The sequence below is a fragment of the Anser anser genome (assembly GCF_964211835.1).
Source record: "Anser anser genome assembly, chromosome: 17".
NCBI lineage: Eukaryota > Metazoa > Chordata > Aves > Anseriformes > Anatidae > Anser > Anser anser.
Window position 1 is genome coordinate 4,008,221 of NC_139738.1, and position 27,700 is coordinate 4,035,920.

General features: G+C 48.2%; 1 protein-coding gene across 11 annotated transcripts in view; it reads right to left on the reverse strand.

Annotated features, from left to right (window-relative positions):
• The window catches only part of RERE (arginine-glutamic acid dipeptide repeats), a 233,381-nt gene that overhangs the window by 8,925 nt on the left and 196,756 nt on the right, over positions 1-27,700 (reverse strand). For all 11 annotated transcript variants that reach the window (XM_083803235.1, XM_083803239.1, XM_083803240.1 and 8 more), the window contains 6 exons: positions 8,512-8,674; positions 6,290-6,382; positions 5,328-5,527; positions 4,011-4,172; positions 2,484-2,597; positions 456-1,840 (listed from right to left, as the gene is read on the reverse strand). In XM_083803235.1, coding sequence (XP_083659361.1) covers positions 456-1,840; positions 2,484-2,597; positions 4,011-4,172; positions 5,328-5,527; positions 6,290-6,382; positions 8,512-8,674 — 2,117 coding nt within the window. The remainder of the gene's footprint in view (positions 1-455; positions 1,841-2,483; positions 2,598-4,010; positions 4,173-5,327; positions 5,528-6,289; positions 6,383-8,511; positions 8,675-27,700) is intronic.

Here is a 27,700-nt window from a genome sequence, read left to right on the forward strand (position 1 = left end):
AGCGTAAATAGCCAAGATTTTGGTTGATTTCCAATAAAAAACTGATCAGCAAACCAAAGGACAGCAACTAGTAGACAAAGGAGAATTTAACCATGCAAAATCTCCCCTCATGGAACTCAGGAAGCGTTATTGCAAAAAATACGCATGGGAGGCAGGAAGGTTGGTGTATCTGAATCCTCTGATCTTAGCTATCTTTGGGAAGGGTGGCAGGGAGCACAGTCACTGCTTAATGCAGAGTCTGTACAGTAGAAGGAAGCCTTTAAAAACCTATTTTCTTGCCCAAAAGGAAGGCAATTAAATGTGGGGTCTGCTTCCAGGTCAAGGTTAGTGATACCTGAACTTCACTGGAACACCAAGCAAGAGAGACATGGCCGTACAAGGACCCAAAAGCGTATGTACAAGGAAAGGCGGCGCATTAAGGAAGGAATTAAGAAGGTTGCTGACAACCTCCATACCTGGCCGACTGACTGGCGTGACTCGGTGTATCCACCACGGTAGGCTCTGGTGATGGACTGCGGGGTGGAGGAGGAGGGCTCTCCGGTTCCTCAGCCTCATCCGGGACTTCTTCCTTGATCTGAATGGGTGGCAGCGTGCAGGATGTCACCACTGGCACGTTTCCACTAGAAGCTGCTGACGTGGAGATGGAAGTCTGCAGCGGGATGCCGGGCACAGCAGGCGGCGTGGAGGTGGAGGGGCAAGAAGGAGGGGTGATGGAAGGCGGGCCCCCGGGGACAAACGGGTGCTGAGAAAAGGGCGGCTGGGAAGATACCTGGTGGAGTCCGGAGGGGGGGTGGCTGGCAGATGGGGGAAGGCTCTGACTCTGCGTCAGGACAGGAGGCTGGGCTTGTGACGACTGCAGCGGCTGGCTCTGAGGCATCAGCTGCAACGGCGGCGGGTGTGCGGATGGAGGGTGATGAGTTGAGAGGGAGCTGAGGGGTTTCAGAGCAGGTGGCGGAGGCAGGTTGGAGTTCATGGAGAACGGAGAAGGGCCGGAGAGATGAGGCGGGTGCTTGTGGGACGGAGGAGTGGGAAGCTGAGGGATTGGGGTGGTAGGGGGAGGTTTGATGTGAGGCATGGCCATGGGGGCGGGGGGCAGCGGCTGCTCCCGCGGAGGCTGAGCCTGCTGCAGCGGGGTCGCGGCCGGCAGGGCGGGCTGCGCCACCTGGACCTGGAGAGCGGAGTGCGAGTGAGACGGCGCTTGGGTCTGGAGGGGAACCTGAGACTGCGACGACTGAGTGGGGAGCGAAAACGGCTGGGGAGGCACGGGATGAGGCAGGAGGGGCTGGGCCTGCAGGCTGTGAGGGGTGGGCTGCGCCTGACCGTGGAGCGGCGGCTGCGAGTGGGGCTGCGAGGAGGCAGGAGGAGGCTGGCTCTGAGACACGCTCAAAGGCTGCAGGGGCGGGTGGGGTGACGGCAGTCTCTGCGGGTGCAAAGCGGGGGCTTGCTGGATGTGAGAATGAGGAGGTGGCGGTGCGGGGGCCTGGGGCTGGCTGGGGGGCTGGGATGCCGACGGCGAGACCTGCGGCGGAGCTGCAGCAGCACTCGAGGCTGCTGGCAGCGCTGCTGGTAGCTGGGCTGATATCGGTGGCGTGGGAGGAGGAGCCTGGCCGGAGCTGCTCTGCGCCTGGAGCACTTGGGGCTGTGCCTGCAGCACTTGCTGCTGAGCGGATGAATCCGAGTCGCTCTCATTGTCTTGAGGGCTGGGGATGCTGGGTGACGTGCTCCGGTTGTCCTGGTCAATGTCCTTGGGATCGCTGCTCCCCTCGTCATTGACGCTGCGGCTGTCAGAGCTCTCGCCTTCGCCCTCGCCCTCCGAGGGAGAGTTTGGCCGGCTGATCTCCTGCAGGAGAGAGGGAAGAGAGACCAGCGCGCGTGAGAAAGCTGCACACAGAGCACGACCAGCCTGTGATCTATGCTAAAGAGCAAGTACCGCCCTTGGAATCTCACAGGACTTAAAGCAGCAGAGGCAATGCCACTACAGTACTCTGTCAGTTCTGGGCTCCCCAGCACAGGAGAGAGATGGACAGACTGGAGCGTGCGGACATACTCCTATCCATGGAGTGAACCTTGTCAGCTAAGTGTTGAAAAGGCAACCTAAAAGTAATTCAGCTGAGCACTGATACCATTAAATTAAAAGAACTCCAGTGCTCTTTTTTCTAACTCATCACAGAAGAGGCAAAGACAAATGCCAATTAAAAAAAACAACAACTGAGGGGTGTGTGTGTAGAAATAAATCACCTATGTGCCTATATGGCTGATCCTAAAACAAACAAGCACAAAGACTCCTGAACTTACCCTGTGTTGTTCCACAGTTTTCCAGCAGAAGGAACACGTTACAATATGGGTTGCTTTCCAGCCACAGATTAAGTTAAAATTTGCTGTGGCTTAAATTGATTTTCTGTTTTTGGTTTGTTGGTGGCTTTGCACTCCCTCCCACTCTGAAACTGTTCCCCAAAGTGAAAATACTCTTCTGTGGGACTCACTTGAGTTTTGGATTTTTTGGCACTGGACCTGTCCGGCTCCTCTGTGTCAGACGCTGCCTTCTCCCGCTGCCTCTTGGAATTCTTGAGGGGAGAAGATACCTCTTCCTTGATTTTCTGCCACAAATGAAGCAGAACAGAGCAGTTACCAGTAATGGAAGTGCAAAAGTAAATTGAATGCAAGCCAGCGCTATCATGTTTAGTACAAATAAATGAGAAGGGCTCCTAGGGAGCAGAACTGATCAGAAGTTGGGATTGTCAGTATGTGACACCAACCTAAGCTCTGTCCAATTACAGGCTGCAGGGGAAGCTGTCCTGGAGCTGCTGCTGCTGCTTTCCCTCATCTGCCAGCAGCAGCTCCCAGAAGCCCTTCACCTACATTATGCTCTAACCACTCCCTCTGGAGGTCAAACTTAAGCCAGGACTCAAAACAAGGCTACAATTTCACTTCTGCAGGCAGAAACCCAGGGACAGTTTGGGCTGCAGACGTTTCTGACACAAACTAGCAGGAACAAGTAACTTGTAAAGCATTCCTCATCACACTGCTGCTGTCTCAAGCTTCGAGTGAGAGGGAGTGTTTTTTTAAACAAAACAGTTGTCTTTCCACCTTTAGCTTTGCAGAATCGAGTCCATCAAGAACTTGTATCAGATAAACTAGCCCAGTATACTGTAAAGGAGACCAACACCAGCAGTTAACAGAGGATGGAGCAAGAATTTCTGCAGCAGACAGGCACCAGGTAAGCCTCCTTCTACTAAATGAGGGTCTTTACTCCTGATACTCTGAGAGGTTTAACCCCCCAGCACAGGGCTACCAGGGAGTATCTATTACAAGATTCCTGCCTTCTTTAATGGCCTGGGATGCATTTACAAACCTTGCAATTACCTAACCTTCCTTCATATTTGCTAAGTTCTCAGTATTGTCAAGTGACAACTTGCCCCATGCTCCTTTTTTTTTTTAAACAAATATTTAACTTGCTACTTTTTAATTTACAGTGCTTAATGCAAGCTTCCCTCCTCATCTAGCCGCGTTTCTTCAGTACTCTCTCGGAAAGGCACTTACTGAAAGAGGCTGAACTGTCAGCCTGCTCTGAAAATCAAGCAAATTGCATACAGAAAAACAGTACCAGAAGTAGTCTCAATTACTACATATTCATATTCCTTTATAAATAAAGATTAAGTACTGCTTAAAAAAAACACAAAACTGTCTACTTGTCTCAGATATAGCACTTCTGATCTGTATTACCTCCGTGAGCCTAACGCTTGCATTTGCATCTGAAAATGAAGGATTAGTTTATCATGAGAGCAGTAAGGTTACGTGGGGATACTTCAACAGCTTTTATCGCTACACATCCATAAGCACGGGAACAAAGCATCAGTCAGATGTACCATTACATCTTTTGCTTATGTACAGAAGTAGGAATTTCTAGGTCACTGACAGATTCCCTGGCCCCCTAGAATCTGCATCGTATTTAGCCAGTTGAAGGGGCCTCAGGTGTCCGGTCCTAACGCAAAAGAAGGGGGAAATTTTACCTTGGTGGACTTCTTCACCGAATCTGCTTTGCTGTCATTACTGGAGGTGCTGGCAGCGCTAGGAGAGTTGCGGCCACTGGAGCGGATGTCTTCATTAATAGGTGAGGCTCTACCATCAGGGCTGGCTGGCTGCTTTTTACGACCACTACGTAGTGTAGACATCTATTTGTGTAACAAGAATAAAGGTTTATCCAAGTTAACACTTGCCAACTTCTTATTTTCTCCTGTCTTACAGAAAGGACATGGATAGAGCACTCCTGGTAAGAACTTGAAAGATGACAAACCAAGAGCAGTGAACCTTTCTACAGTTTTTCGCTGAAAGTTCATCTGGGCTTCAAAGTAGAAGAGGCAAATCCTTAATATGCCTCCACTAAGACATTAAATGCTGGTTATTTTATTTAGTAGTGTCTGCTAGAAATGAGAACAGTCTAGGGATGTTCCCACAGATGCTGCTGTTGGCATGCTGAATTTTCTTCATAAAATACGCACACAGGTTTGTAAGTGTGCATACACACACAGGATGAGGTGGGAGGTGACCCTAATGTTCCATAAAAGAAGTCCATCTGTTGGCATTCAAACAGTCAAGACCAGTAGCTAAAACCAACTTGTTTCACTTTGCCCCTGCTATGCAATGGACCTGTCAGGTCCATAGGAATCACAGGTGAGTATGTTCCAGTAATTAATGCTGTTTCCCTCCCAGTGTAGCAGTTTTTTGGATGACAGGCTACCACAAAACCGATGAAGCCAACCTTACCTGATTGTGTAGCCTCACAAGGTATTTAGAAGCAATGGTCATATCAGCAAGACCAGAACAATGGAGAGGGGAGGGCAAGGAACAAAAGCCATCACCACAAACCCAAAGCAAACATTAAATTAGCCAGAGTTGCCATCCAAGTTCTCACAAGTGACTTGCACACAGGAAGGATCTTGGCATTTCACAGCGAGTAAAACCGCTGTGAGAGCACAATAACCACAGGAGCCAACGTCAGCTTTTTGCAGGCAACTGACTAACTCCAGCGGGACCACATGAATAGCACTGAAGTTTTTTAAGCTCTTCCTTTAAAATAAGCCCAAGGGTTTACCTCTGACAGGACGCAGCTGGAAGGGTAAACTAGTACAAAATCTGTAACGAAAGCCTCGGCCTCATCCTGTGAGCAAATCCCACCCTCACATACACAAACCCAGCAGCAGGCACGTGCCATGGCAAACAGGCACAAAAGAGGAAACAAGGGTCATTTCAGACCACCTTCCTCCAGCCAACACCCCTTCTTTACAGAAGAAGCTGAAATGCGAAGGAACCAAGAGTGTTAAGCTTACCGAGCCTCGACTCCGCCTTGTCCTCATGCTATGCTTTCCACTAAGTCCATCATCTTCCTCTTTGACAGGCTTAAACATAAAGGGTGGAGGGTCTACGGGTTTCTCAATAGGTGGCAGCTCTCCGTATTTTTTGAAGTGAATGCGACAATCGGTGCACAGTAAGATGTTTTCTCGACCGCCGTGGTGCCAGTCCTTGGAGGCTTGGGACAGGAAAAGCGACAGATTAGATATACGCTATCTACTAGATATTCAGCATAAGCAAATTACATTATTAGAAGGAAAAAAAAGAGAAAAGAAAAAAAGGCACACAACAACTAGAAAAGTATCTGCTTTTCTACAGGCAGCTATGTCCTGGAAACCTCCAGTAAACTTTGTCCTGTTGCAGGCTTAGTCTGTCTTCCAGCACATATCTCCTTCAGTGCTCCATTTAAAAACTATTTGGTTACTTAAGCAACTGCAACTTTGACAATAACAAAGAGAAGTCTCATCTGCTCTATCTGGGAACTAACAGGCAGCTACTATTCTCCAAAGCCGTGGCTTCTGAAAGGGAACTGAGCTGTGAACTTCTCGTTTCCTTCCCTTACATTGGGGCTTTCACCACGCTGTGCATGTACCCAAACATCAGGAATACTTACAGGAATGAAGCCACTGCAGAGGAGCACTGGTGCAGTGTTATTAACTTTTGTATGTGACACTCACAGTTCAATGTCCATTTGCTATATCACAAACGGATTATATAGTAGTAGATTTTACTGTCAAAATGGCTACTTCCCAAGACTCTCCTCTGTCACTGCAATAGTAAATCATGATTAACTCTGCTATGAATGCTGCCTATTTTAGCTGATTCAACTCCATTTTTTGAACATCTGTACACGCACAAGAACGGCTCTGGCTTGGATGAACCTGGGTTAGATAGGCAGTAGCAGAGGGGAGGGAAATAGAGCAACGAGTCAGGTGCGTACTGGTTGTGAAGCAGTGGCGGCAGGCGTAGCCCTTCAGCTCCTGCTCGCTGTCCTCGCTGTCGAAGTCATCTTCGCTGGCCGAGCTCAAGTCCACTGAGTAAGTAAATAAAAAGGGGAGAAGAGGGAAAAAATTCAGCATGATCTTCTGTTTCTGCCTACCTGGCTGAAATAACCATTAATAAAATGACAGTTCTTACATAAAGTCTGTGACTTCCTACAAGCATCCTGCCTTGGATGACCATCCTATCGGATTCTGCAAACTAACAAGGCCAGGGCTGGTCAGCCTACAGATTAAAAAGGCATTCCAGGAACGCACCAAACGATACAATTCACAGAACTTTTGATTCACTATATGATACTTTTCCAATTACTTGTTCAAATACTGTTCGTGCTGCTGGGGGAAGCTGTGTTCTTAAAGCACAGTTTATGAGAGAAAGGAGGTTTGCACCTAAAACCAGTCAAATTTACAACCACACAATATTCTATATCTAACTCATAGCTTATTAGATTTCTTGGACAGAGACTGTGGCTGCCTTTCTGTTTTTTATTTTGTTTTTAAACTTCATCTTCTAAATCAGATGGGGACTGCTGTTGTACTCTCTTACACAGCGACTATATTTGACCCAAGAACTCGATGTGTTTAGTGCGTGGATGAGATGATGCTTGCATATAACGTACCAGTTTGCAAAACATATTGTGATTCCTTTGGATGAGAGGTACCATAAGGATACTACCAGCTTTCCAATTCTTACTGCAAGCCTCCTTGAGAGTTGTAACCAGTGGCAAAATTACATTTCAAGAATGTTGTGTTTTGAAGAAGTGGAGAATATGGCCAGGGCCACCTTCCTTTGTGGCAAGCAGCATACAATACATTATCTGACTACAATGCTGTGAGCTAAAAAGCATCACTTAAACCACTGAAAATCTGCAGTCACCACAAAAACTGTACCCTTCCTCATCTTCTAAAACAACTCACAACGAAATCCTTCCTTACTGAGAGTACTGCCTTCTTCTAGCCACTTGCTATAAATTCACAATGTAATGGATCTATAATTTCTCACAAGTACAACACCCTGTCTAGGATATCATTCTGATGTGTGGCTTCTTTTGTTCGCATCTTTAATTAGGAATGAAGTCCTTGATGCAAGAATAGTGTTTTTCCAAAGGTTTTGAGAGGATATTTTGTCATACATGCACATTACAGGGAGTTATAGTACTTGCCACCAGTGCTTGTCATCAACTCATTACCCTTCTAATCAACGCAAGGTCCATTTAATAACAGCAGCTGCTGGCACTACCACAATTTCTACATTCATTCTCACAAGTGTTTAAACCTTGACTCCAAAATTAGCATCAGGCTGGAACTTGGTTTCTTTTACTAAATTCACTTTTATTCTCATTCTGCAGTCAGCTGCATACGGATGGGACCTTTCAGCCACATGAAGTGCTGAGTGTCTTGGATCGAGCTGGTAAGAGTCAAGATCCGCACTTGTGTGCACAGAAAGCAGCAATAAATCCTATCACCTTCAGCACAGAGCAGCTAATAGCTGTCTCTTACTACCTCACTACTACCCTCCCCACAATTCTCTGTCCTGCCTTACTCACCACATCCTCTGCCTCCCCTATTAACAAGATTGGGCCAACTCCAGACTTCCAGATAGTCCCTTTTCTTTAGAAGGTGCTGGGTTTAGTTCACAGAAAGCCTTAGAAATCACGAGCTAACCTCACCCTTTTACGTAAGGGTGGAGGTTGATATATCCATATGGACATTACTAATCATAATCCTCTGCAACACAACACATTTCACCGGTTTGGGTAATTATTCTTTGTTTAGAACCTTCTGCTTCAATCAAGGCCGAAGTACTTCTCAGACATTACGATACAGGAGTGCTGACTGCAGCACAGACCACGATGAAGCAGAAGGTACGGGTCACCAAGTAAGGATGGAAAGGGATAGGACTTCCTTCTTTTCACATTTTCTCATTCCCATTACTGTAATAGGCCTGGAGAAGGTGCAACACAATGCCAAGACAATTCAATACACAGCACTTGCTGATCAAAGCCGCCTACCACATTCCAGCATAATCGTATAGGAACAGGAGAGAGCAGCTGCCTGAACTCCATTTCCTTGCTGCGTTCACTCGAAGGTACAGCACCATTACATTGCTGTTGCTCCCTGCATCTAAACAAAGATAAATGCATTGCTTTTAGCTTCCACTTACAGAATTCGCTGGAGGGGGGCCTGGAGGGAGTGTTGACTGGAGTGGAAGCAGTTCGAGTTTTAATTCTCCGAAACACAGCCTGTCTTCGATGCCTACGGTGGGCTCGAGAACTTGCTGCTTCAGGGGTTTTCTTCCAATAGTAATAGAAGGTGATTAGTTCTCCCTGCAAATACAGAAGGAATATGTTAGAGGGGCATGCAAGCCTGACTTGTCAGCTTTTTTCCTTCCTTTCGCTCTATGGACGTGCACGTGTAGTTTTGTATTTCACGATGCATTTCAGCCAGACAAAAGAATTCTTTAGATCCAACAGAAAACCTCTCAATGTTTTTTGCTTGCTTTTGGCAGGGAAGGAACAGAAGTAAGCAAGTACCTCCTCACCCCCCTCTACCTCCTCCTCCTCTACTAGAAAAGACAGGGTGCTGGTCCAGCTCTCCAGCCTGCCCTGGATGCTGCTGGCACTGCTGGGCTCAGCAGTTCAGAAGGGGGTGCCCTTGCTTTGCTGCAGCATCCTGCACACGCGGGAGGCTCTGCGTCCACACCGGTACCATCCTTCAGTAGCTGTCAGAACAAAACCCTGATGACTACTACGAGTTCTCTGGTATTTACAGAAAGAGTAAGGACTGATGCAAACAGACGCGGCCATTTTGCCAACCTACATCCTGCATACAGGTATTTTAACAGATTGCTGCTTAAGGAGCTGAAAGTTAGAATAAAAACACGTTCAACAGAAGTCTATAACCATAACACTCAACCATACCACAGCAAATCGTGTTTTAATTTGAATATATATGCCCACATCTAAATTAATTAAGCAGTTAAAAGAGCTCACCTAGAGAAATAAGCGATAATTCCATAGCATAATGAACCTGGCTTACATTCAAAAACTGGAGCGGCTGCCATTCAAACTAGCGGATGCGACGCCGAACTAAAGAACAGCATGTGGTTTTAATCTCTTTTCTCTTACTTTGAAACCCCATCATTTCCTGGCGACTTGTCTGCCTCTAAGGTAAAAAGGTGTTGTTTCTTTCAAGTCGCAAGAGGAAATGGAGAAGTTCTAACCAGCCCCTTGAAAATCAACATCAGAACAAACATACCTGAATTGCCCACAAAAAGGGTGCCTTTGAACTGCATTTTATGTGATCTAATAACGTAACCTCAGCCCGCTCTCTGTGGGGAAATCCTGCAGCCTTTACTCTGGGCAGATCACTCAAGTTGACTCTAATAAAGACACACCCTTAATCCAAACTCTCCCAAGGGCCTCAAACAAGCAATTACAGCCATAACTAACATCTGTAACACCGAAACACTTGTAAGACAAAAGGAGGATGTTGTTCTAGACGTTAACTGCTGACATTTGAGACACTTAAAGAGTTTTATCAATGCCTAATTTAAAAATAGAAGCACCAGGAAAGAACACAACCGCAGTTCTGATTTCTGGCAAAAGGCAGAGAGATGCATTTTTAATCTGCTCTGCCCCAGACCGGGACTGATGCTGCTGCTCTCCACCGCAGACCCTGAGTGATATTCACACCAAATCCTACCCAGAGTGGTGCTTGGCAGGGAGGAATAAGTGATGAAAACGAATCGTTACACCCAGTTCTACACTCTGAAGGACAAAAACCCTAACGAAAAAAATCCGTCTTTTTCTGAAGATACTCTAAAACCGAGGAGGGAAATGGGTACAGGCTGCAGGTGTTCAAAGGCTCCGGCTGGCGACGAGCACTCAAGCCGTGGCAGATCGAGGAGGAACGCGGAGTCCTGACACGCAGCACCGTGCTGTGCTGCTGCGTGCTCAGCCCCGTGTGTTTGCTTTAGAAATGCCATTTTGCTTCATTAAGAGTGGGCTCAAAGTCCACCAGCACAACTGTTTGTCAAACTGAGGCGACGACCTGTGCCGGGAGGCAGGCGGAGCTCTGCAGAAAAGCTCACGCGGTGATTTTCGGCGGTAGAAAGTCTCTTGGAAACGACAGCAGCCAGTTTATCCATCCGTCCGTTTCTATCAAATCTCAGGTGTCAGCACCAAGGAACAAGTCAGTAAATCCCCTGTCTGTATGTCAGTGAATTAACGTGTCCTCTGACATACGGCAACGGCAGAGTGCAAGCCAATCTGTTTTCTTCCCATCATAAAATAGGAAATGGGAACCTATTGGAGCTGTATTTACACATCGCAAACCCATCAGGTCCCAAGGGGAGTTTAACAACTTACGCATGCGCTGCATCATAAAACAAGCTTTAAAAAAGAGAAAAAGAAATTGTGTATATTTATAAAAAATGCTAGTTTCATCATCACAACACTTTTCTCCCCCGAGACCCTCTCAAAACAGCACTCACAACCACGCCGACAAAGCTGAAACAAAAGTTGAATTCAACAATTAATTTTGCTACATCTACGAAATCTGGACCCGCTAAATGACCAGAGAATATTAAATTTATTATCAGACTGCTGCAGCAACATGAGTCAGTGTATGACTCAACTTTCTGACAAAGCCGGAGGAGGAGAAGCCGAAGAGGAAGCACGGAGAGAAAATGGCAGAGTGATACACACAGGGCAGACGTGCTACGCTGAAAAAACTCCACGCCAGCTCTTCTTAGCTGCCTGGCTATCTGGTACTACATTGTCTACCTACGGGATTAAAGGCTGGAGTGGAGCGAGCCTGGAAGGATTAGAAACGCGTCCTGGTGACTGCATGGGTGGCAGCAGCTCGAGCACAAAGGGCTGTGTCCGGAGAGCTTTGGTTCTCCGAACAGGGAGGAAAACAGCTTCCAGCTTCGCTGCAAGGGAAGTCAAATGAACGTTAATCAAACATGCAGAGCGTGCGCCGCCGAAACCCATCGCACATAAATTCAGGGAACAAAAGCTGCTGCAGAAATCAATAGCCTACTGAAACATTAACACAGGCGAGCATTGATCAAAAGGCCCTTTTACAAAAGGCAGCCTTGCAAATTAGCTGCTGTTTTTGCTTGCAAGCAAACAGAAGAGCATAAACGCTGCTGACATGAATGGCCTGTAATGATCATTTGGCTCCTGGCGAGCTCCCCTCACCTCTCCGCGAGGTCTCGCGGCCGATACGTTCAGCACCTCGCAGCGTGCTAAAACCACATGAGGTTAAAGTGCACCAAACCACCTCCGCTGCACCAGTAGACTGCTTGACTTGCCCCCCGTTTCCAAATTCTGAGAAGGATTAAGGAAGGGAGGAGACCACCAAGACTGCTACCTGTGGTGAGGTCTCTTGGCTGATGGAGGAGGAGGGACACGACTTGCACGGGAGGCTGGGGAGGGCTGCACCCGCTGCTCAAAGCGGTGACGCTGAGGGTCGTCCCCTGGCCCACTCCAGCAGCCTGAAGGGCGCAGACTGGCCAGAGGAGACCGCTTTTGCAAGAAGGACCGTCTGATTGCTTCCAGTGCCCTCTTCTCCTGCCTGCAACCAATACATGCCCCTGCTGCATCAAGCTCTGGGACCAACAGCACACTAAAGCAACCCTCAACACAGGTGTAAGTGAGCAACACCAGCGCTCACCAAAGTGCCCCTCAAAGTACCCCCAAACCTTTCCTCCAGCAACGCTCCCGGTGTTGGTGATGAGACACAAGGGCTCTGCAGGAAGGGGTCCCGTGTCCCGGCATCCCTTCTAGGTACTGAGCCGGTATCCAGAAGGAAAACCACCACCAAGTGCCCTGTTAGCCTGCTTCAGCACCACTCCTCAGACGAGCAGCTCTGCATCTTTCCAGCCAACGCAACTCCATTTTTTGGCTTTGAGGTCTGAATAAATGTCCCAAGTGGTTTATCGAACCCACATAAAGCAACGTGGGAAGCCTCACTCAGGACTTTATCACTACCTTCCCTCCAGGACGGCCACCCTCCAGCTCCCGGAGGCTCCCTGCAGAGGGGATATGCTCCTCGCCAGGTTCAGCTTTCACCAATTTTGAAACCCATCGGGAGCTCACAGCTCCTCAAATCTCCTGCCTTCTCCTGCCAAGGCCATTTCACCCCACGTTGTAGGTACACAGAAGAAAGTCATGCTTCATCTCCCTTTACATCTGTGCTGGGGATTATTTGTAAAGAGAAAGGAACGGTTCAGATCCACTCCGGCAGCGGCACAGCTTCCTCTGCAGTCCGGCACTGGAGGCAGGGTTAATTCCTTGGCACGGGGGCACCCTTCTGACCTCTCCCATCAGTTTCATCCCCTGCCCTCACCCTTGCTAAAATTTTTTAGCAGCTCAGCCCAGCTCTGCAGCCACGTTGCAGGACACCAGGGCAGCCCTTGTTAACTCTTCCCCACCTTCCGCAAACTGCCAGCAGGCAGAGTGCGGCCTGCCCTGCTTTCTCACTTCTTATCAGCAGTTTTCAAATGTAAAATACACAGTACAAGCTGTGCCCTGTGTTTGTGTTTAGTCTTGCCTTAGGTAAACAAAGGATTAACACTGTGTGCTCACTGCTGCTGTGAGAGGCCCCGGCAGCCCCGCTGCAGCAGCCTGCTCCTTCGGAGCGATCACACGAATGCATCAACTTACCTTCAAGTATCTGTTCTGGTAGAACGGAGTGAGCAAACATAATAATTGCTGGTTAATTTCCCCAGAGCCTAGCACTGTCAGAAGGAGTAAAAAAAAAATCGGGGGGGGGATAGCTTGCCTGTAATTAAACAGAAGAGGTAAACAACAACTCCTTTCAGTGGCCCTACCGGCAGGCAGGCAGAGCGGAGGGGAACAGATTGTCCAGCTGTGGTCTTAATGAATTCACCATCTTCCCGGAATGCAGCGAGATTTTATTCACTCAGGCCACTTCAACACAGGTCCCGTGGTGAGAAGAGTCTCCAGCACCTTCCTCGTGCAGTGAGCCCCCGGGCTTGACCAGCGCCGGTGAGAGCATCTGCTCAAGTGTCTGTGTGCCAGGGGGCAAATCGAGATGGGGGGGCAAATCGAGACAAGGGGCTACCCATGCCCAAATCTGTGAAATGGCAGCTTCCTAGCAGGCACCTGCAGCCCAGCCCAGCGTCCTGCTGCTTCCTGACCCCTGACCCAGCCCAGGAGGGATCGGTCCCACCATCACACACATCCCCGTGCCCCAAAGCTGCGAGGATTAGAGGAGCTCGAGTACAGAAAAACAGCAGCAGGGACGAGGAAGCGCACCGCCGAGGTGCAGTTCAGGAGGGTCGAACCTCGGCGTTTTTACAGCTGTGCGCTCGGTCTGGGTGCCTCTGTCAGCTGTGACAAATGGGTTTGCATATGTTCTAATTAAGCAATAAGTCTCAGCAGCTTGTTCAGTAGCACTGATTAATGCCCACCTTCGGTGCACAGGAGCACTGCATCCTCTGAAACATTACTGAATTTTAAGAGGGACTTTTAAAACCCAAGCAGTATTTTACGGACGCTACAAAGCACGTATTAAAAATCGCGTGGTGCTTTCGAAGGAACATCCCGCAGGTCTCGGTTCTCTCGCACATTTTGAAAGCCTCGGTATTTTATCTGCAGCTTGGTGTTTTATCTTTTGGACGGCAACGCAGCTGGCTCTGCCTGGTCTCTGCTAAGAGCTCTACCTACAGTTTTAGGAGAAGATCGGCTGTCCTAATAATCTGCTTCTTGTTCTGCGAACAGCAAGATAAGCTCCTTCAGTTCCTTTTGGATTTCAAACTCCTGACAAAACTGTCTGGCCAAGTGGGAAGCAGCAGAGGATATCGGTGTATAAGAAACCCAGGATAAGTCTTTGGGATTTTTTGCCAAACTGTCAATTCACCCCAAATAGAGGAACAGCCACAGACTTCCTTGGGAACCCAGCTGAGGCTCCATCTGTAGCTTCTGGGTTTCATTTTGTTGTGGAAAAAACCTGCAATCCTATACAGCTTTGTGCTTTCCAATTGTTCCTGCTAGCTGAGCACCGCTACCTTGCTTAGTCCTCTACAGACCGGGCACAGAAAGAGCTTCCATCTCCCACAAATTTGGCTTTTCTTCAGGCAGCTGACGCAGGCCTACGACACAACAGGGCACTGCAGCACTGTGCCGCTCCTGGTAGCGCTGAAACATGTTTCAACCTCAACATTTCGCTCCAGAGTTCCCGAAACAGCCAAGAGACTAAAATAATTTCGTTTTTCGCTTTACCTAAACACACAGAAATTCTCCCAAGAGAATATACTTCCCCTCATTAACAAATTATAATTAAAAAAAAAAAAAAACTCAGGCTAACAGGAGAGGGCAAACTAAACCCAACTCCTACAATAAAATTATGCACGGGAATGGACAAAGAGTAATTGAAGCGAAAGTAGAAAGGAGGCAGTGAACAGGGAGTGCAAATTAGGGAAAAGCAACAGAAAGAAATACACCTGGTAGGATGTAAATAATCTCTCACTGGAAAACAGAAACAAACAGCATTTATCTTCAGTAACACAGCAAGACTCCAGCAGTGTAGAGCATCCTCCCTTCGGTGACAAACCAATGAAGTACCTACAAATTACGTCTCAGCACACCCTTTTGTAACATAGGGTAAGCAAACAAAGAGACAGAAGATTAATAAACGGGCCAAGATCAATCCTTTGTGGGAAGTACAACCGATCGGGCCTCATGCCACATGAAGAGTCCAGCAGTGACCGTCGGGCTCTAAAGTCCTTCAAAACCCAAAACCAGGCTAATTGGGCTAAATTCATCCTTACGAAGCACAGTCCTGGCAGGCTGCTCCTCCGGAGCTCAGCTTTCCTCCTGCCCTCACTACAAGCTGCCTTTTCTTTCCATCTGGTATTTCCTACCCCTTGATTGTTGTTTTGGCAAACCCCAGAGAAACCTAAATGTTACTGCCCGAAGCCTGAAAAAAACGTCGGTGCCACACCTCTGTGCCACATCTAACTCACGGTTTTCACGTAGCTCATTTGCTAACTTTTCCCAGTGTTTGCAATTAAGGTTGTACATACCAGCAGGAAATACAATAATTAGCATATTAAGGAACGTACCCTCGCTCCCTGTTCTAGGTGACCAATTCTCTTTTTTTTAGGGCTTTAAGTACCAGCTTTAGCAGTTCTGCAAAACCAAGTGCAGAGCAAGCCGGTGCATTGTTTTAAACCTCGGCTGCAGGCGAAAGCTGCTGACCCTCTCCAGCTGTACATCACACCAGAATGAAAAGAAAGCTTTTGCAATTACAGCTTCTTCCTCCAGAGACTCCTCTTTGTTAATCAACAGAGTCCCTAATCCCCAGAGGAGCTCGCAGGCTGCTGGCTGCATCCATTACTAATTATTAGATCCTCTCCGCGATAGCGTCAGCTACAGCTCTCCAGGACCGCGTAGCTGCTGCCGGCATCACCAGGTATGCTCTGGAACTTGATCAATTAAGAGGTTATCAAAACAGTGAAAGAGTTAAGCACCTGCTTGCCTTATACACATCAGTCAAGGATTTGCTTTCTACTCAGCGCCCCTTTGCGGTTCATAGCACCAAAGCTTCTGGAAGCCCTCGTTGGTTTGACCACTTTGAGCACCAGCCATTCCATTTCTGCCCCTCCTCTCCTCACCGACCCCATCCCTCGCGTTTCCCCACGCAGCACCGAGGGTGTCCCATCCTGCAGAGCCCATTTTCCCCTAGCAAATGCAAATATTATTATTTTTTCCCTTTTTCCCTACCCTGATGCTCAAAGCGCCACCCCTAACAACTGCACCCGGGCCAGGTGAACTATGTCCAGCACAGTTCCGAGGAACAGGGATGAGTTGCTTTCGCAAAGCAAAGGTGGGAGAAGTTGCTGTTTTCTTGAGCCAGCAGTTTTCTTTCCATCTTCCAACCCACAAAGCCCAGAGCCCAGGGCTGTCCCAAGCGGCACCTTGCCCTGCTTAGCCAGAAGCCCTCAATATCACTGCTTGCACCATCAGGAGGGTGGGAGAAACGCCCAGATGAATTAAACGCAGGGTATTCGGAAAAGCTTTTGGAGCAGAGCTTACCCTAGGTCCTGTATTTCCCCCTTCACGCACTTTTCCAGCCCTACTGACCTCGAAAAGCTGACAGTACAACGCAAGGAATGGGTTTCCTCGGTGAAGGTGCCAGGCACCGATACGTCAACCCTTTACCTGGCCTTTCTTTTCCCAGCAGCTCAATAATTACGTTGCGTGGTTGTGTGCTGCCAGGCTTCAGGTGTTGGACGAAAACCACCTCTCCTCGATGCCTCTAACACTTCACATTTCCACCGTCTCAAGCAAAGGGACCGGTGGTGCTTCACGTGGCTGTGCACAGGGGGGAGAACAAGCGTGCATAAGCAAGCCATAAAGCCGTTAAAACGGCCACACTCCCTCCCGTAAACATTTTTCTATTTATCTGCCCTTCATTACATGCACAATCTTATTATCTCTGCACATCCTCAAAGCGACAGCCGTCAGGGTCACCCTATAAAATATACATCGGCAATGTTACATTTAATGACTGGAGCGAGGAGAGAAATGAAGGATGGGAGGGGAGGAATACTGCAGGATGGTTTAAAGGGATCATCAGTTATATCTATGCATTTCCTGAGGTGATAATTGAATGACAGTGGCTGGAGGGAAATCCATTTTTGAGCTTAGGAAAAAGACTGTTAAGAAAAAATGTTTTTGTACTGGCAGCACGTAATGGCTGCCGGAGAATGAAAAAGGTTCCTCCGACCACAGCGGTGCTGCTGGTTTATGGCTTCTGTGCAGGCTGAAAATTATCAGGCACAACGAGCTATTCAAAGCAACCCCAAAATACAGACGGACGTGGGTAATTTTATCTCAAACCAGGCTGCTTTCTGTTGTGGTTCGCGTGTCAACTTCCATTAATTCAAACCAAAGATCAATTTGCAAATGGGCGTGCGCAAAGTGACAGCCAAAATGAAGGGACAGCAGCAGTTTGAAATTCCTTAATTTTCTTTTAGCAAAGTATTAAAAAAATAACTCTAATACTCAGCTGAGAACTCAATCCCGAATCTCAGAAAGGTATTCACGTGCTATTTTTGTGTCTTTTTTATTATTATTATTGCACGATGACGATTGTACCAACAGAACCAAGCCCTGCCATGATTTTTAGGTCTACTCCTTCTGGTGGTTGACTACTTCACAGCGACTACCACAAATGTGTGTCTAAAAGCAAACCACTCCCAGCTAATTGTCCCCTCCGATCAATACCCTGCGTTACTGCAACACCCCACTGGATGCCTCAGGCTCACCCGAGCGCTGCTGCCACAGCCCAAGGGCCACCAGAAAATATTGGGTTTGGGCTGCTTGGAACAAGAAAGGTTTTCTCTCACTAGAATACAGGGGAGGGGCACTAAAACCCCACACCCTCGTTAGCTGCAGCAGACACGTGTTCCATAATCAAACACATTCCTCTCGTGGTCAGCTGGGTATTTACACAGAGGTAAGGGGGATGTCATTTTACTCATCTAAAAAGATGGCTTTAAATGGAGAAGTGCTTACATCTCGGTGCAAGTTCCTGGCTCGCCTCACCTGAGTAGCCCCTGGAGCCCGGGCCACGTCCCAGGGAAGTTCCAGCTGCCTGCCAGTCCTCACCAGTTTGTCCATGCGCTTTTCAGGCTGAATGGGTGATGTTGCTCAGCACTTTCGGGGCACCCTGGATGGTCTGGAGAGTAATCTTCGGTCCCTGGGGGTTCCCTGCAGCCTCTCCGTACGAGTCAAGACGGGTGAGCCCGATGACTTCTTACAGGCCCCAAGGACTGGCCCCTTGGTCACAGCTGGTACCTCCAGGCCTCCCGTGCCTTCCCTGGGTTAATTCACAACTACCAGGCTCGGAAACCAGCCTGCCTCTATTCCACGCTCCGTGACCAGACTCCGACACCACTCAGGTGCGGTGCTTCCCCATGATGTAGACAGTTTTTCCCCTTATTTCTCTAGAGAACGTGTGTTTTGCCTCCAAGTAGAGATCACAGACCGCTTGCACTGCCAGCCCCACTGCTCCCTTGGGCAGGCAGCGGTCACTGACAAGATGTGAACCAGAAAAGCAAGGAAACAAAACCATCCAAAGCAAAAAAAAAAAAAAAAAAAAAGGGAATTCTGAACGTTTGGTGAGATTTTCCTGCTTTAACAGTGCAAGAAGAGCTGAATGGTAAATCAAGCATGAGCCACTTGTGTTTCGAATGTCCCACTCCGTAATTCTGCTTTCGTTTAAATACAGAAATAAGAACCAAAGGCCCGCTTGGTTCTGAGGATCCCCAGCAAGGCAACCCTGCCGCAGCAGCATGGTTTCAGAGGCTGATGTGTCTGCACGCTGACCTGCGTTCCACATCTCCGTGTAACAGATGTTTTAGGTTTCCCAAACACATCTGCGATGAATCACACAAGGCTTGGCTTGTCAAACGTGAGCGTTATCTCCACTGACATACAGCTTCCTCCCTTTGCAGCTCGTGACCCATAGGGGAGCTGCTGAGTTTGGACGGTTTATTGAAGTCGTATTTAAACCGACGGCACTCAGAAAATACCAAAAAATGACACAGGAGGCAACAATTACACAAAATAATCCTGCCTGCTAACGAGGAAAGTGTATACGCAATCACCTGGGAACAGAAGAATGTGCCTGCCCTTTTTTCCTGCAGCTATCCTCACGACGGGCTAGTCCACGGGGAGAACTGCCGGAGTCCCGATTCCAGGCTGCAGACAGCCCAAATCTGACCTCTTAATAAAAACCTCTGTTGCAGGATGTCTGACACCTGACCGAGCCAGGCGGAGGAACACAGCCACCCCTTTTACACCTGGAAAGCATCGAATAAACTGTCCCGGACCACCAAACCTATCACCAAAAACTTTATCCCAGCACAGCGGTGTGAGACGGGCAGGTTCCTGCCCTCCTCTTCGGGCTGAGCCAGGACAAAAGTACCAAACGTCTTGCAAACAAAAGCTCTCTCAGACAGACATCCCTGTCGTTAAGCCGTGATTTTAAGCAGACTTGGTTTCTCTTGGATCTGATCCCTGAACAGCTGTTTTCCTTTTACTGCTCTCAAAGAACGTTTCTCTGAATCAGTAGATTTTCTAGATTAAGTGCGGAGGGCTGGGGGGCACTCCAAGCGTTTTCCTGTTTACCAGAGCGATATGTGAGGAGATGAATCTTGAGGCAGGACATCAAACACACGCACACAAAAAGGGCTGCCACATAAGCAGCTTATCTCTCAGTTATTGTTGCTCCTTCCAGTCTCAAATTCTTTCTTTCAAGAAAAAAAAAAATTCCTTAGCAAGCAAAACTTAACTAAAAGACAATGGTAAGAGCTGTAAAGCAATATTAAAAAGACCAATTCACTGCAGCTTACTATAATGCCTATGCAGTGAGCTCAAAAGTGAAAGAAATTGCTAATTCCTAACAGTTCTGCTCTGCCCCGCTGTCTCCAGCGAGCATTAAGCCTTGCTGCTCCCTTGGAAAGTGAATTTGATCCCGACTTCACAACTAGGGATAAGAAAAAAGACCAAAACCCCAAAGCCATTAATTTGTGGTACGACTTAGGGCTCTGACTCATGCGGTCTTGCAAATCACGCTACAGTGAGTCCAGAGCTGAGATGTGGCTGCTGCTGCCAGTCCTGTCCTCCCCGCGCAGGGCCAGAGCCCACCCACACAACTCCACGGAGCGTGCCGACCCAAAACCTCACTCCTTTCAGCTCGGTCGTGGTGAAACAGCGGGCTCCTTTCACGTTGCTGCCATCTCCACTGCAGGGATGCTCACCTCTGAGAGAACTGGGGGTGCAGGACAGAAAAGAATTACACCGGAACAAGTTAGTTGAGGCAACGATTTTCATCAACCCCCGAATTAACTGCCATCAGAACCAGGAATAAAAGCCGAGATTCCCACCAGCAGGCAGGCTCATCTTCTGATGAACCCCGTGGCTGCCACAGAGCAGCTGCAGCGCTGGAAGAGGCACCTTCACGCCGCTGGCTCTGCACAAGACCTGTTCCAGAGAACTGCGGCTCCGCGCGCAGGTGGCCCCCAAGGAGATGGTGTGGCCCCAAAAATCCTCCGCTGCGGCACTCGGGCTGTGCCAACACACCTCGGGCACCCCACGAGGCCCTGATCAGGCATCCCAAACGCGCCGAGCGTTTCGCCATTTGTTCCCTGCTAACGTGTCTAACAGGCACAGCGCGGCGATGCTCGCCACTAGGCAGCGTGAGTGATCAGTTTAATTAGCGGCTTGTGTTCGCACAGCAACCGAGGTGTCAGGAACCAGAGGAGAAGCACTTATAATTGAGAACTTCAAAAGAACAACAGCAACAAAGAGGTTATAACAATACTTGCCGGCCTCCCTCGAGAAAATGAAGCCTACTGGAATATATTGGTTCTTAAGCACACTCTAAAAGGGTACTCGACTGGTAACTGGTAAGCTCTGGCCACGAAGTTTCCCAAATTGCTGGAATATGAATTGTTGTAAGTTTATCAAAAGGCAAACTATATACTATACCATTAAAAAAAAAAACCCACCACCAACAAACAACACCCCCACACACTACAGAAGCATTCTACATTTCCAACAAGCGCTGGCACTTGGTACACGTACCCTTAATTACAGGGTGCCACACAAGAGGCTCCACTTAAAGGTTTGTTAGCATTTCCATCATCAGTCTGAAAAGCGTCACAGACAGAATTTAGAAACACCTAAAGAAAAGTACCAAGGTGGCTGCAGCAAGAACTGCTGTGCTGAACCTGGTGGTAGCTGGGCTAGCTTAACAATTAGTTTCCCCCAAAGAATGGAAGAACAGACTTTTTCCCCCAAAACCAAACCTGTGGCTCTAGACACAGCATTCGAAGCAACGTCACCTCCTACGTGACTGTGCTGCATTACATTCTGCATTTGGTTTATGTGCGTTGAGCATTGGGTTTATGACAGCCAAATATTGCACTATAAAAAAATCCTTCAGAAGAAGAAGAGACCCAGCGACACAGCGCAGTGCCAAAAAAGCTGCTGGTGGATGTTGAGCGTGCTGACTCCTCCGCACGTGCGAGCTGGACGAGGGGAAAGCCAAGTGGCTCCATGTTGGGGACACGTTCCCATCTCTCCTTCCAGCTGGGGACGATTTCCCTTTGTGAAGCAAGGCTGGTATTTAGCAGCGCTTGGGCTCAGGGCTAAGCTCAGCAAACGACCACATGTATCGCACAAGCTAACGCTTCCTGCAGACACCAAACGCTTGCAACTTCTGCACAGGGTTTCCCTGCACGCTGCCCCTTCGCATGCAGCCCGCGGTGGGAAGGCCACGCTGCCATCACGTGGCAAAGCAGCCTGGCAACCCTCCGGCTCTTATCTTGTTCTTTTTTTCTTTCCCTGGCCTCTCCGGTGCTTACAAAGCCTCTCCTGCAGCCAAACTTTGGAACAATCTCTCAAAATCTTGAGTGCTTGATTTTCAACAGCACGGTTACGGGATAGGCTGAGACCTCCCATTTTACAGAAGTTGGGGAGAGCCTGGTCACCCCAGAAGAGAAGGCGCACGAGATGAAGTCAGTCCTCCCTTCACAGGGCTTGTCAAACCATCCTTCTGCTCTGCCTTTCGTCCCTCCCTGCGATCCCTCTGGCATCAGAAGGGGAGGGATGCCTGCAAGGGGCAGCGGCTGCACGACGAGGAGCCTGCAGGTCTCCTTGGCAGGGTCTGGGTGATGAGGGAACACAGATGAAGAGATGAAGAGATGCTACCCAGGCTGTTTAAGTACCACTGCTGTAACACGCTGCTCCTGTCAACTCCTCAGCAGCGCAAGATCATAGCGGCGTGTCAGAGGAAATCTCACCGGCATGGCACTAACAGAATTTACTCGCTGGGCAATGTTGACAGGCAGTATTTGCTAGGAAGGAGAAGCACAGCTCTGCTCGACACAGGGAACTCTTCCGGTCTGAGTGCTCTGGTGTCCAAAGGGAGTGAAGCAGCTGGGATAAAGCACCGATCTTACCCTCATAAAACCTGCTTTAATTTAGACTAATACTGATTTCCTAAGACAGAAAACTGAACTTCAGCCAAAGGACGCAAAGAAAAACATTTTACACATGCCCACGTTAGACCTCCACGTTCTTCAGACCACCACGACCGCAGCGTTTTATCTCCCAGCTTCAAAAAGAAACCTCCTTTTAACAAGCTTCCTTCACCTGTAAGTGACAGTCAAAGAAAACAGTGAGGTGTGAGGGTTTTCCTGCTGCAGTAGGTAGCTGCTTTCGGGAGAGGTTACAAACAGGCTTCGCTGAGATGCACTCGGTCGCTTTGGTCCAGCAGGCACGAAGGAGAAGTACTTTCCAAAGCGATGTGTTAGAGGAAGGTTCTTGGTGGTTGACATCTCCGCAGCCTCTCTAAATGCAGAATCCCCGTGTTTTCCATATGAAATATTCAATACCCTAAGAATGCTCTCAGCTTTATGTGCAGTTCTCCATTAATTAGGAGCAAATCACAGCAGTGACAGCCATCTCAGCTCTTAAATGCATCTGCTGCTTCAAACAATTCATCACCTCAAGTTATTCAACGGCAACGTTATTGCCTCCCAACAGCCTTTCTGTTCAGCTTAACTCTTCCCTACCTGTTTGTCCAGTTCTGGGGTTGGCAGCATCCTGCTCTACCAACTGCAACCAGGTTTGGGGCAATTCTAACAGAAAACCAAGCACTTGAGGTGCGAGCTCCTTTCTGATTATGAGTGTGTTCAACCACCCAGCCAGCTGACACAAGTAACGCAGCAATCTTGCAATAACTGAGATTTGACACATCATCCAACTCTGGAAAAGACATCACGGAGACCACAAGCGCTGTTTTCTCAGTTAAAAACCACTTTACCATGCTGGATCTAATGACATACATTAAGAGCGTGTTTTGAGTTTCTCGAGCATCATTTTGTAAGTCATCCCTCATCACTCCAACTCTCATTTCTCCCCCACATTAAACTAATCACAGTAACACCCCGAAGTCTTATCGTTTATTTTTGGTCCATCCTTGCAGGTACTGCTTGTAAAATAGCAGCATGATTTCTCCACCTATCTGTACGTTCCTATTGCCTAGGTGTCAGCTGAAGTCCCTGCCTGGGCTTCGGGCCGTTCCCGCAGGGGTGAGCCCAGCGAGGATCCCCCAGGGCTCCACGCTGCTGCAGCTCGCTGCTACCAACAGCAGGACAAGAAGCGGTGTCTTCAGGTGTGAATAAAACAAAAGCAGCAAATTAAGACAAATACAGATGTTGTTTTCATGCAAATGGTGCTAACGATAAAAAGGAGAGAAAATACAGAAAACGAAGCCCTGTAAAAACGGAATCACTTACTGGATTTTTCTGTGGCGGTTTCACAGCAGTGCTATTAGCATCTCTTTAAAACATTTCATGAATCTTTCATACACAAACACACACAAGAGGCCCAACGAACACCTGACATTTAACTCAGGCGTGTACGGATTTTTACATTGCTTATTTTATACCATGTAAAAATAACAGCAAGCGCTCAGCGTCCGAGAACGCCAAGCTGCAAGCAGCAGGTGACTGCTACACGCTCACGTCTCCAGAGCAGGCGAGGGGCTCAGCAGCAGTAAGATTTGCAATTCTTCCAACCCCCCGGTTCAAATTCGACCTGCAGCACTGGTGACAGTAACCAAACACCCGGCAGCGTTCCCAAGAAGCCAACAAGCATCTTGAGGGATCAGAATATTTGAAGGAGTCTGAATCTACTCCCCGCCTTTTGGCACGCAGGACACAGAAAACACTGCGAGAGAAAAATAACCAGAGATTGATCTGGACTTTGTGTAAGCTCCGAGCTGCTTCAGGTTCCCCTCTCTGCAGGGCGATGAGGGGCAGCAACACAGCAAAGCTCCAGCCTCCTGTGAAATGGGTGACTGCGACCTAGACTTGGAGCTAGAGAAGACCTAAATAACAAAAAATATATGAGCAGGAGCAGAAAAACATCCTCTGCCAATTCCGTGCTCCCGAAAAGCCCAGGCAAGCAAACAAATATCCACATTTGAAGATACAAATAACCAATTCATCCTGTTAATTGCCTGTCCAGAGCTCCTTATGAAATTGCACACCCACAGCAGGCCACGGTGGGAACCACCGAGCCTCCCTTTCAGGAGCTTTCGCTTCCACCCAGCACCACGTATCAATTTATACGCCGTGCCAGCTAAGAGGTCCTCCGAAGGAGGATGAGGAGGCAGGAACGAATTACGCTCGGCGTTTGTTCAGCCAGCACCGGGGCAAACATCTGCTGCAAGGCTGCGGTGGAAATGTTTCTATCAGCACAGCCATCTTGTCTGGGAAATTACAAACCCTGGAGGGATGTTTGCTATTAAAGTTTCAGCCACTCGCAAAGCAGCCGTCTGACTGATGCGAGTGACACAGAATAATGCTGCTGGTATGAATATAATGCAGCACTTCAACTGGCCTCCTCCAGCATTTCTATTTCACAAGGACCCACACAACAATTTCCAATTGGCGTGGCCTGAAAGTATGCACTGCACAGGGTCTGATAAACACACCGTTTTTGTTTTCCATTTCGTGTGCTTCAGAAAGGCACCATCAACCTGTGAAAATTGAAAAACAAACAAACAAAAATCCCTTCCTAAATAACCTTCCTAAATAATTTTTCCGTGCAGGGTGGAGAGAGCTTGGAAGACCTCACTTATTGTTCAATACAGAGAAACTTCTCAGAAAGGGAACACCTTTCTGTTTGGCACTACTGGATAAACACACTAACCTGGTGCTCTGCACTCAAAGGAAGTTTTCAAGACTTTGCCACAGCCCAACATATCTGCCCATGCACATCAGTAATCCATCTTTTGCCCTATTATCACAATAGCTTTTTTGTGTTTTAATAGCATGCCAAGCTTTTCAAGGACTGCTCACTTCACCAGGCAATACCCTTAAGCAAATTGTTATCTTCAATAGCAACACCACAAATAAGGATCTGAACCAAGGCAGGTTTGCCTATAAAGAGATAGAAAGAGAAGGAGAATCACAGCACAGGACTCTCAAGGCACAAGCCAGAGCAAACCCAACTGCTGCATAACCCCAAGATAATTGCCTCCGTACTTTCAGCATTAAAAGCAGCGCCCTTCAGGATAAAAGGAACTGGGCTGCCCGTAGTGCATTAGGGTATTTAGGGTATAATCTCCAAAGAGGCTGACATTACCTGTGAATTACCTTTGAGAACGAACTTTCAGGAGCAGCAGAGCTGCTGCAAAGCTGCGAGACCCTTTGTGTTTGGAACCTCCGCCCCAACGCCTGCTTGTAGTTTCACGAGGCTCAGGCGATGGATTTGGAGCGATGGGCTTTTCACGTGTTTTGACTGTTGTTATAATTTTGCTTTGTGGGAGTTTTGATTTGCTTGTTGTTGTTTAAAACCACCAAGGCAGCTTTCTCGCACTGCTCTTGTTCCTTCCAATCAACCCTTCGTAGCCTCCCAGGGCGAGGGAACCGGAGAACACACCGATAACGTACCGGCCACGTCCAAGTACAGTCACTTTATCCTGGAACGAGGTTAATGCTTTCTAATAAAATTACACTGTTGCTGTACAAGCGTGCTAGCCAATTTTCCTATGTGGACAAGCTGAGAGTGAGACCACACTGCTTAAAAGCACAATTCATTGCAATTTTAACGCTGCAAAGAGACACCCATGCATATCACTGCTTTCCACTGGAGAATAGACACGCACTGGTACGAGCAGTGCCAAAAATTAGGAGTAACGTGAAACACAGACCTCTCCCCCAACCCCAAGTCATTAACTGGATGGTAGTGTTGTATCCTAGGAGATGGGCTTGTTAACATTAATTCAGTTTTTGAAGGGTAAGCAAGTGTATTATCAGATCCGTGAGCCCCACCAGCTCTAACTATCCTACGTGGCAGCCAGTGCTGGTGGTCTAGGGAGGAAAAAGCGAGAGATCTTGGAAACCAAGTGACCTTCTCGTCTTCTTCTTAAGTTAGTGGAACAAGACACAGCAACATAAAGAGCCAGGAGGCTTTCAGTAGCGTAGTTAGCCTTGGACTCCTGAGTAGCCAAGAGGGAGGAAGCTTTATTACAATATTTCTGGACTACGTTGATCAGTAATACGTCCATTTATACGGTCATTTTGTGTGACTCTTACCTGTGAGGACTCAGCAAACAAGAGTGCAGCCGCGGGAGGGACAACATCCAGGCTGCTGCCTGAACTAGGACATCCTCCAGGTACTGTGTTTATGGATGTCTGCGTATTTTCATTTACCATGAAAGAAGACAGTCAACACAACAAAGAATTGTATCTAGCAATGCAGAAAAATGTCAATTTCCTTTCCGGCTTTAGATGGAGGTGCTAGCTTCAAAAAAAAAGTTATCTGCTGTACAGGCACAGAGACTTCTGAGGATATTTGAATTATTGAATAGATTAAATGTGGGAAAAGGCTAAAGCATTGCAAGATCCAGCCTGAGTTACTCGTTATGATCGATGTTACAGTCCCACCTGTTCTATACTCAGTGCTCTGGAAATTAAAAATAAAAAAACCAGCAGCAAAGCCTAACAAACCCACAATTACCACAGATTACGTCCTTACAGTCACTCCGAGCAGATTACCTTGAGTGCAGGAACACCCATAGGGAGAGCTCGACTAGGCACAAATTCCCACAGCAAACTTTCAAATTCAGATTTCCAAAAAGTATCTGAGGGCTTTGTCGTGTTAACACCAAATTCAAACAATGGCTTCTTATACTGGCTGTGTGTGTTCACGTGGGTTATTTTCTTCCCCCAAAGCACTAAAGGCCTTCACTTGCATTCCCTCTGCAGAAGAAAGCTGCTGCTACTCATCAGACAGCCTCCCTTCCCAGCAGAGCTGCAAGGCAGCGAGCAGCAGGACAGGTTTTCCATGACTCACGTTTCCCTAACTCATCACACGCATGCTACCGCGCAGCAGTCTCCTCACTGAAACCACTCCAATTGTCAAATACGCGAACAAAGCCTTTTCTGTGGTTCCCCAGCCGCTTCTCAGCGGGGTTTGCTCACTCACTAGGCTCAGAGAAACCCGCGCCACCCGTGGGGACCCAGGGCAGGTGCACAGCCAGCAAGGACCCTGCACCGAGCTGCTCTCCTTCCGAGGGCCTGGGCAGAGAAGGACAAGCTTCCTACAAAAGAGCTTTTAAGGATTTAATTAAGGGATGGGCGTGCGCTGGTTCTGTTTGTAAAAGATGTGGGTACCTGCAACTGATTTTCTCGGTGTCTGCGTCGCAGAGGGCGCGCACCCCGTGGCTAACGGATCCCATGTGGAGCCGGGCAGCAGAGCTGCCAGGAACCCTGCAGCCTTCGAGCAGGC